The 10,477-nt window shown below is 46.6% G+C and overlaps 1 protein-coding gene and 1 long non-coding RNA gene across 3 annotated transcripts in view; one reads left to right on the top strand and one right to left on the bottom strand.

Annotated features, from left to right (window-relative positions):
- Positions 1 to 1,244: 1,244 nt before the first annotated feature.
- Positions 1,245 to 10,477, bottom strand: part of CMTR1 (cap methyltransferase 1) — a 55,059-nt gene continuing 45,826 nt past the window's right edge. For both annotated transcript variants that reach the window (XM_069073588.1, XM_069073589.1), the window contains exons 19-24: positions 10,013 to 10,104; positions 8,632 to 8,700; positions 6,888 to 6,935; positions 5,097 to 5,209; positions 3,764 to 3,872; positions 1,245 to 2,875 (exon numbers count right to left, since the gene is read on the bottom strand). In XM_069073588.1, coding sequence (XP_068929689.1) covers positions 2,743 to 2,875; positions 3,764 to 3,872; positions 5,097 to 5,209; positions 6,888 to 6,935; positions 8,632 to 8,700; positions 10,013 to 10,104 — 564 coding nt within the window. In that variant the 3' untranslated portion in view covers positions 1,245 to 2,742. The remainder of the gene's footprint in view (positions 2,876 to 3,763; positions 3,873 to 5,096; positions 5,210 to 6,887; positions 6,936 to 8,631; positions 8,701 to 10,012; positions 10,105 to 10,477) is intronic.
- LOC138150152 (uncharacterized) lies at positions 8,719 to 10,475 on the top strand. The gene is made up of 3 exons (XR_011165528.1): positions 8,719 to 9,327; positions 9,704 to 9,886; positions 9,999 to 10,475. It is a non-coding gene; the product is annotated as an uncharacterized lncRNA (long non-coding RNA).

Below are 10,477 nucleotides of genomic sequence, written 5' to 3'. Positions count from 1 at the left end.
TGATTTACTTGTCAAGTAAATGCAGTCTTCCTGAAGCTGAAGGGATGGTCGGGGAGAGGGAGGAAATGTTGGGGGAAGGACTCGGGAACTAGCCCCCAAAAGTACCAAGTCAGAGGTAAACATCTGTCAGAGGCCTTCCAAATGCTCTTTTCAATAGTGCCTTTTGTCACCTCACCCCCACTGTTGGGTTCTCTCAAGTCACCCAACAGAACCTTCAATCACTGCAGAAAAACGGACCATCAGGACTATAAACAAAGAAAAACCCAGGGGCCAAAAGCAGCCACAGAGCTCCAGGGGACCAGAGTTAATCCATCTTGGAGGGGAAGGAGCTGCTGTGAGGGAGCAGCAGCAGCAGCCATAGTGACAGTGGCCAGTAAATTAGAATTGGCTTTGCAGTGAGGGATGGCTACAGGTCAGTGAAGTCACCGCAGCAGCTGGGATCAGGCAGTTCAGGAACAACATATACAGACATCACTGGCCAGGCCAGATCCCACCTGCTCTGCTGAAGCATGGGGACAGGGAGACAGGGAAGGCTGGAGGGAGGCCAGAGCAAAGCAACTAAAATGAGGAAGGGGCTCGAGCAGCAAGGAGGCAAGATGAGGAAAAGAGGAGCTCAGGGGAACTGAAGACAGGAACATTAAGGAGGGACCCTGGGGGAAGGGAGGAGGAGGAAGCAGCAGGATAGAGCCAGGGTGAAGGGGAGAGCAGTACTCTGGGAAAAATAGGGAAAACCTCGGAACAATTTGGCTAGGTCTTGGAAAGGGTAGGAAGAGCCATGCTTTAGAGCAGTCGGGGGCTGGGGGAGGGGTCGGTGAAGCCATCCTTCCCTACTCTGCTTCCAGAGTCTAAAGTGACATTAATTAGTCTGCCGCTTCTGCTATTTTAGTCTCACAGACAGATCTTGGATTGTGGATGTGCCACCAACTGGCCAGCTGTGTGATTTATGTAAGTGAGCAAGGCAGGTCCTTCCACCTCGGCCTTGTCAGTAAGGCAACCAGATCCTCCCCCCGTCTCTGCTTTTATGGAAGCAGCTTGGTAACACTAGACAGGACTCTCCAACAGGAGGCTATTTATTCTCCAGGCTGGCAGAGCCTCCCGATTTTAAAGCTCCCTAACTTCCCTTTTTTCAGAGAGCTCTTTCTGCATCACCTCACAGCCCAGACAGATTTCAACCAAGTCAGTCAGTTCCCACGCTACAAAGTACCAAGCACAAACTGCCGACCTCCAGTACAAAATTACACAGGTTTTAAAAATATCTTTTTCCTTTAATGATCTGAGGCGCCATGAGACACATACACACACCCCTAACCCAGTATTGGGTGGAAATAAGCTACCTTTGTAGGCAGGGCTACTACTACCAAATGCAGGCTAGAGGAAGACTGCTGGTCCACCGCATGGACACAGTGGAGACACTCCCCCCGCCCTGCAACCTTCTGCTTTATCACCATGGAAACAAGCCCAGCAAAGGGAATCTTTACTTCTGGCCCTCCAGCCTGGGCCCCAGGGAAGGCAGAGGGAAATGTATTATCAGTTCTAAGCACTGAAATGCTTCTCTTCAAATAGCTCCTAGACATGCTTCCTTCCTCCACTGAGGACCTATGGTCCCTGACCCCTCTGTGCATGGGAGAGGTAAGAGTTGAAGACCCCATGAGAAAACATGGAAGCAAGTTGTGCCTTTTGTTGGGGAAAATTTAGAGGAGGGGAATGATCTCAGGCCTGAGAAACTCCACTCAAACCCTCCAGCATCTTCTCTTTGGCAACACACAGAGACCTGGGCCAAGCCCCCACACTGGGCATCATTGCTATGACAAGAGACTATCCCACAGGGACTCCTATGGGCACTCATCCCTTCACCCACAATTGAAAGTACTCCTCCAGGGTGCAGGCAGGGCTACTGTTTCCTGGATAAGATGCCTGGGCAACATTTGGTAGCTGCTTTCTCAACTTTTAGAGTTGTTTGCCTGACTCAGGCTTGGACAAGAAGTGGGAATGGGGTAGGAGGCAGTTCTAGAAAGAACACTAGATATTCCAATGGACATTTACATTGAGGTGAAAAAAAAAAAAAGGAAAACTGTATCAGAGGTCAGGTTCTGGGGGCTGTCAAGGGCAAGGGGCAGATACAAGGACTGACATGTACAACAGCCACAGTCTTTCTTCCTCTACTCATCATCTTGCCCAAGTACTTCAGCTACTTGGCTGAAAGGGAAGGACTCCCAGGAAAGCCCAAACAAGAGGCCAGCATCAGGGCAGGAGAAGTGCGAGAAACTCCAGGAGCACTGATGCTTTAGCAATGACATTTCATCAGGAGCCCTAAAACTTCTGCCTCTGCCCCCAAGCCAGTCAACATGCCCAGGAATTGACCCTCTAATGACCAAACAAGGGGAATAGCTTCATTCTGGGCTATAGCCCCAAAGGAGAGAGTTCCCACAGTGTCCTTCTGGGGATGGGAACAGAAAGGGCCACACCAGGAGCAAAAGCAATGCCAACTTCCTTAGTTCCTCCCAAATACTCACAAAGTGTTCTAGGGGAAGGGAAGGATATAACCCAGGATGAGCAGGCGTGAGAGGGTCATACACCCTGTCCTTGATGTACACTGGATGCCACTCTTTCTCCTGTAAGGAGGAAGTGACCTGTCTTATCTGTTGTTATCTTGCTCCAAATAGGACTGTCAGCCCCCTCCCTCCTTCCTTGGACAGTAGCCAAGGGTCCTCGGGGGTGGCCATGATCTCCTGGGCTGGAGCCTCAGACACTGTGTTCCCGAATAAAGGAGAGGATGTCGTCCTTGGACAGTTTCTCAGGATTCTGGCATTTCTGAGAGTCGTGTACTCGGACACCATCACCCCATTCCCAGAAGAGCCGGCCATAGTAGCAGATGCTGGGATAAGAGAAGAAGAGAAAAGAGATCATTAGACTGGGCTGGGGATGGGATAGGATCAGTGACGGTGAGGGAAGAACCACCCTGGTTTGGCATCTAGTCAAAAAGGAGGCCTAGCTGTTAGGAGAGGCATGGGGCCATTAATGTGACTGTCTTTCTCTTGGAGAGAAAAGCAGGACTAGAGACCAGACACCAGAGGGTGGTTGGTGGAAGAAGGCTAGACAGAAGGCAAGAGCAAGAGAGTTCCCTTCAAAAAGGGGTGGGACTGAATGAACAAATCTCTCAAGCTTCTTCCTTACCTACAGTAACAAAAGGATATCCCAATGGGTCCCAGCTCCAGCCTGCCTCATTACCCACCCTTGCCCTCCACCATTCTCAAAAGAAAATATTACTGGTGCTAATTTGCTACTGGGTCAATTACTAATACTTGTAACTAATACTTGTAATACTAAGACATTCTTCTTCTTATTAATAATTATCAATAACAAAACCAAGCTAATAATAGTGATGACAATTATAATGGCTAGCACGCTACAGGCACTAACTAAATGCTTGCTGATTAACTCTCCAATCTTCTCTACTTCTCTCCATGTAGTCTCCCACCTCTGGGGCCAAAGGGCTAGTTTAACCCCATTCCCTTCCTTCTACCTGCCTAGGAGAAAAGAACCTCCCTATATACATTCTAGAATCTAATCTGGAGAGGAGGAAAATAACCCATGGGGTGCCAGACCCTCCTCAGCACTTGCTTCAGCCACAGCAACAAGGGACATGGTACTAACATGAATATGGGACAGAGTATCTGTCAGAAGTAGAGCTGATGTGCACAAAAGGGAAGGGGAATCAAGGAAAGAGACAAAGGGGGTAAGGAAGGTGGGGAGCATTACTTACTGAAATGGAGCGATGGCATCCAGAGGCATTGTATAGGTAGAAAACCCTGTTGTCTTGTTGAAGAAAAACTTCCTGTTCGAGCTTTTGCTGAATGCCATGGCCCAGGGTTCTAAGCAGGAGGAGAACAGGCAAAACACAGCTGTCAATGTAGGTGACAGAATCCAGATTCTAGTCAGGGACTCAGACACTGATCTTTCATAGTTGTGTTGGGTCTAGTTTATCTTAATCCTATTTTGACCCTGGGATTGTTTGGTCCCGGAAATGTTAATTTGTGCAATGTCTTCATGCCATCCAGAAGGTATAATAAGCAGGCCTATAGTCTTTCAGTCAGGACTAGACTGCTCCCTTTCAAAGTAGAAAAACAACAGGGTTTTCAGAGAAGTCCTATACTACTTTTCAAAGACTAATCCTTCTCCACTCCTTCCCACTATTCCTATATCTCAACTTGTGCCCAATTCAAAATTCATGTTTGCCACTCAGGATACCTGTTAGGGTTTCATAAGCACTCTGGTAAGCAATCTAACAGTCAGGGAGTATCCCTTCCCTCAGCTCTCATTCGCCGTTCTCTCTCCCAAGGAAGAGCCCAAAGGGTAGAAGCTAAATATCTGAACCTCACCACCATGCCAAAGTGGTACCAGAGTAAACACTAAGACATTCTTCTTCTTGTTAATAATTATCAATAACAAAACCAAGCTAATGGGGAGGGGCGGCAGCTAGGTGGCACAGTGAGTAAAGCGCTGGCCCTGGAGTCAGAAGAACCTGAGTTCAGTTCCAGCCATAGACACTTAACACCCACGCAAAAAAACTAGCCATGTGACCTTGGGCAAGTCACTTAACCCCAACTGTCCTCCAAAAAGGCAAAAACAAAAAAAAATAAGCTAATAATAATAGTGATGATTATAATGTCAGGGCCATTTGTGTCCTCTAGCTCTCTGGCATCATGGGCAATAATAATATGCTGCTGGAGCCCAGGAAGAAAAGGGAAACAGCAAGTGGGTTCAAATGGGGTAGGGGGGGAACAGAGGGCTTAGGGGCTGGGAAAAACTTGTTCCTGAAGCTTCCTACCAACACTTTCTCCTGTCCAGGGGGAACAAAGAAGGATTAGGTCCAGCCAAGGGACAGAATAGGGTCAGGATGAGGGCAATACACCATTAACATATACTTTAGCTGATGACAGTCTGGCTGGCCATTACAGCTTCATCAATTTATGGATCACAGAAAGCAAGTCAACCTGTTCCCAGAGCCTGAGAAGCAACACCAAGGATAAGGTCTTCAAAGGAGCTCAAAGGTAGGGTGGGAGGAGGAAAGGCAGGGTAGAAAGAGGAAAACCCACCATTTGTAGTCCTGACAATGTAGAGGCCAGTGGGGACAAAGTGTCGATCATCCCGTCCGGTGTAGCTGAGTCGCAACATATTATGTGAGCCCTTTATGACCTTCATTTCTAACCTGAGTTCCCACAGGAAGGAGATATAGAGAAGGAAGTACATGATAAGAGAAACAAACAATAATTTCCTATTGTGTTCATAAATCTTGGCTAAAACCAAAACTATCACAGCAATCACCACTTCAACCAGAACTTAGGAATGAATTGCCGTGGGAGAACAAGACCTATTCTTAACCCTAAGCCTAAGTCTCTATACACCATACCCATTGACAGGCAGTAAATAAATATGATTTCTGTGCTAATAGCAATAACACAATCTATACTGAGTAAAATCTAAAGTCTGAGCCAGTGAATTTAGGACTAATAAGGCCATGGCTTTAACCTCAATCCAGGTTGGTCCACTTAATACAGGGAAAAAACTGTGCCAGAGCCATAAACCATATATACCCTTTTAGATTTTCCCAGTTATCTTGCATGTGCATGTCTTGGGTAACAGAAGGATCAATACAAACCTATACCTATTAATTACAACAATTCCTAGCTTTATAGCCCTCAAAAATGCTTTCATTTCATTATCACAGTGGATTCTCACAGCAATCTCATGGTAAGTTATGTCATTATTTTCCCCATCTGACAAATGAGGAAACTTAAGTGAAGTAAGGGACCTGCCTAGGGTCGTGCAGTGAATTGGTGGCAAAGGCAGAATTAAAACACAGGTCTCATGGTATAGGAAAAAATTGGTCTGGGGATCATGAAAGTCACTAAGCAGCTGCATGACTCTGGGTGAATCAAGTTTCTCCCCCTGCACAACACAACCATGTTGGACTCCATGGCCTGTCTGAATTCTTCCACTTCTGATGACTGAGGATCCTAGCCTGGCACCGCATGCAAAGCACAGCACAAAGAATGTGTCCCACTGGGCCGGGTAAAGAACACATTCTTGCTATGACATATGACATTTTTACATGTATGAGTGCTGCTGTTCTCTGAGTTTCAAGACATTACTGCTAAGGGTGAGCATGATGTATAACTAATATAAATGACCCCTGGGGTCGCACAGTCCTCCCTTCCACCTCGCATACAATAAGCTAACAGTAATAACCACACAACAGCTTAGGGGAAGAGATGAAGCTCAGATCTGCAGCCCATCATGGCTCCAGGTCATACACTGATACATCCAGATATACAGACATATGCAGTCTCACATATAGACCAACCCACACAGACACATGTATAGCAACCCACAGATGCATTCATATGGATCCCACCACTACAGGGAAAAAAGGAAGCAACTCAATCTCTGCTGACCCACCAAGGGCTGGGATTTATGGCCTTTCATCCATTTTGTCCTGCTTCTCACAGGGAAAATTCTTAATCATTTACAGTATCAATAAACCTGACACCCAACCGCCCCCTCACCTCCTGACACTAGACTGAATCGGCTCTCAGCCATGGAGTTCCTAGCTGTGCCCATGGCCCACAGCGGGTGGGCCATCGAAAGGTCTAACAGTAGCTTTCGCCTCCCTAATTCCTTGGCCATCCTGTTCCCCTTGCAAGTTTAGCCTGGCATAGCTTTTACAGAAGCAGTACGAAGGAGCAGATTATGAACCCTAGGAACCACCAAAATTGCCTCTAGTATTGATCCCAAGAACCACTTGGATTCACCCAAACTATAAGGTGTTCTGGTTTACTGAGAAACAAAAGTTGTTCTACACAATTCGTTTGTTTCTAATTACTTACCTGACAAAAATTTTCTCCATGTCTTCCAGTCTGTATACCTCCTTTACTCTGTGGGGATCAGGTGAAGGAAAGAAACAAGGGCCATGTGAATTGAATTCCCCAACTTTCTTGGGTATTACTGTTAGCTCATCTGGCTGAGCATTAGATTGCAGGCTTGGCATCTGAAGCTCATCCTTCTACCTCCAGCCCTCTGTTCTTCCCTTTTTTCCTTTAAACAGAAAACTTCCCAATCCACCTCCCAGCTTCTCTACGGACCTTCTCTCTCCACAGGTCCCCCAGGCATGAGGGCTGGTCAATCCTATTCCCACAGCAAGGACCCTGACCTATGGAAGTCAGGAAGATGATGCTAAGATAATTGGGCAGGAAAGGGGTCAAACAAAAAAGAGAGGCCAAATGACCCCAACAGATGTCTGTCTGGTCTTAGTCTGGTCTGTACAACCTATACCCCCAGCTACCTTAGATGAAGAACAAGGTTGAGTATTGGAAGAAGCTCCCTAACTAGACAAGTTAGAAGTCTACCAAACAGAGAGTAATGTATATACCCAGCCCAATCAATTCTCCAATGTATTCCACCCTACTCCCCCACCTAGGGGCCCCTGAAATGTCTGGGACAGATGTTGGGAAATTCCCCTCCAAAGTGGCCTTGACACTCCATCTGCCTTCTATAATGTCTAAAATGCTACTATTAGTGATTCATTCCTTGCAGTTAAAATTTGTGTACCCAAATACCCTTTATAAAATGAATATACCTCTGGAAGGGATAACACAGAACTGTCATGCTGGGCCACATAAACCCTAGCCAGGAATCTTGGAGGCTTCCTTTCAGGAACTCAGTAGATATGGAATTTAATAGCAGGTGCAAGTAAGTGGGAGTCCAGGCTTGCTAAGTCTCAAGGAGCAGGGATGACTATCTGGAGAAAGCAGAAGAGCTCATTTCTTTAGCTTTAGCCAGACCCTCACAATAGGGCCTGGCGTAAGCTGGAGGGGGACATAAGGGAAACTTGCTCCTCTCCTTCCTCCTTTCTGTGTTCTACTTTTCCTCCCCTCCCTAGTGCTACTACATGCATTCCTTAGCTCTAAGCTGCCCAGGTAGATGCACCGTGTGCCCCAAAACTATTCCTTCCTCTATTTCCCATAAAAATTATCGTAGCCTCCTATCCAACAACTGCCAGCAGTTGGGGGAAAATACCCCACTAATTAATTTCATGGGGGGAAGGCAAGGCAATTGGGGTTAAGTGACTTGCCAAAGGTCACACAGCTAGTAAGTGTGTCAATTGTCTGAAGCCGGATTTGAACTCAGATCCTCCTGACTTCAGGGATGGTGCTCTATTCACTGTGCCACCTAGTTGCCCCCTAATTAATTTTCAATAAGACATCACAAATAACTGATGTTTCATGTATTATCCTATTATTCCTGCCAGAGGTATTTATATTGTCTAAAGGATACTTGGAAACACAAAGTTTTAACCCAAAGGAATGAATCTCTAATGGCAGAATTTTAGGCAATGTAGCAAGCAAGTATGTTGGGGGTTTGGGGAGAAGGAGGGAGAGTAACTTGCCTGGGAGGCAAAGAGGCAGTGTCCCAGTAGTAGGGCTATGTTTAGACATAAGTGGAATACAGGTGTGATTATCGCCTGTATTCCATGGGCCACCTCTGTGCTGTGATTTGAAGGGTGCTAAAGCAGAGTCCCCAGCAGGGCTACTCTGGCTAGACAGCAGCACTGGCAGTCACTCACTCACACACCTGATGGGGTTCATGTCAGGCCTGCTGGGTTTGGAAACAGCTTTCACAAATTTCTCAGCAAGCTGAATCCTGCAACAAAAAGCAAAGAGTCTCAGAGACAGGAAAAAGGCAGTTTGAAGTCAGAAGATGTAGCCTCAAATTCCAGCTCTATCACTTATTATCTGTGACTTCTCTGGGTTTCTAATGAAAGGAAAATTGCTGTAGATAATCTATAATCTCAAAAGTCTCTTTCAGCTTCAAGTCCTAGGAACCTTGACTGCTACTAGTCATTCAGCCAAGAAGCATTTAGGAATCACTCACCAAGAGCCAGGCACTAGCAAAGCTGCCAGTATGGGATCTTAGTTCTGAATCATCAGCAAGGCTGTCTTGCCCTAGAACACAGCCAGGCTCATACACTTCTCCTCTAGGCCTTCTTCGGGCAACTTGTCCCATCTGACTCCTCCTCAGCTCTAGGCCTGAATTCTATTTGCATAACTTCTTGTGTCACTTATGTTTTCATGAGGATTTTAAAAGTGTTTACTGAATGCTCTTTTATTTTATATCACTGTTTCTCCCTTCCCTACAACAGAACCCTCTCTTGACAAAAATTCCTCACTCTCCAATTAGAATATGAAGTTGTCTAAGGGACCTGGATGGTTCTCTCATCTCCACTGGGCTCCCTAGCCCTCTGCCACAAATGCAGTGCATCCTCTTCAGGTAAATCCTCTTTACCTATGGGAGTCATCTCTTCTCAGCTGTTGTTGTTGAGTCTTTTCAGTCATATTCAACAATCTGTGACCCCATTTGGGGTCTTCTTGGCAGAGATACTGGACTGGTTTGCCATTTACTTCTGCAGCTCATTTGACAAATGAGGAAACTGAGGCAAACAGGGTGAAGTGACTTGCCTAGGGTCACACAGCTAAGTGTGATCTAAGCTAAGACACACAGTAAGTGTCTGAGGCCAGATTTGAATTCAGGAAGATGAGTCTTCCTGACTCCAAGTCCAGCACTCTACCCACTGTGCCACCTGTATAACACATCCTCTTCAGGTGAATACCATTTACCTCTAAGAGTCATCTCCTCTCAACCCTAGCACAAATGTCTCCACTGATCTGAATGGCTGTGGTAACACATGGAATGAGCCTGTCTCTATAGTAGCCAGGACCCAAGCCTCAATCAGTTGGCTCTGAGGAGGAAGCTGAAGCGACATCTAGAGCCCTGCCTACTACAGGTGGGGAGGAGGCCCCCCTACACCACTTAACAGTGAAGACCAGAGGTGAGAGGAAAATTGAGGAAGAGGCCATTTTGATACTGTGCCAAAGCTTCCATAGGGGTCAAGCTGGAGTCTGGCTTTCCAAGCTCATCCCACATTCTCTTCTTCTCCCAAGGCCCTGGGCCATACCGTTGGTTAAAGTGCTGCTCCCGGATGTCATGGCCATTCAGCACCAGTGCATCAAGGATGTGGATTGCGCTGATTTTCCGCTGAGCCTTGCCCTTAAAACACAGAAAGCCAAAAGGAGAGGATTTCTGTCTTTTTCTATTTTGTACTATCCACCGTGGGGGGGGGGGGGGGAGGGAGGTGCCTGGATAAGAAGGAGTACAGTAGAGCAGGACTACATGAGCTCAAATAACTAGGAGCTGGCTGTTTAGAGTTCTATGGCTTCTTTATTCAAAGAAGTGCTTACTGATAGTGGCTGTTCTATTTAAAGGCTGGGCAGATATAACTCAAGGCAGTAACGGAACCAGGGTCCCTTCTACCCTGCCCACAAAATATCTGTTACCAGCAAAAAAAGGAAAGAAGGAAAGCGAAGAGGGACAGGGATGAACAAGGCCAGGCCAGTGACAGCAAAGAACTTAAGACAGCCTC

Source organism: Petaurus breviceps, unplaced genomic scaffold, assembly GCF_028583685.1.
Source record: "Petaurus breviceps papuanus isolate PSGF00001 unplaced genomic scaffold, PetGlider_PUasm1.0 90865, whole genome shotgun sequence".
NCBI lineage: Eukaryota > Metazoa > Chordata > Mammalia > Diprotodontia > Petauridae > Petaurus > Petaurus breviceps.
Note: the sequence above shows the minus strand (reverse complement) of the source record. Positions and strands in the feature narration are given on the sequence as shown.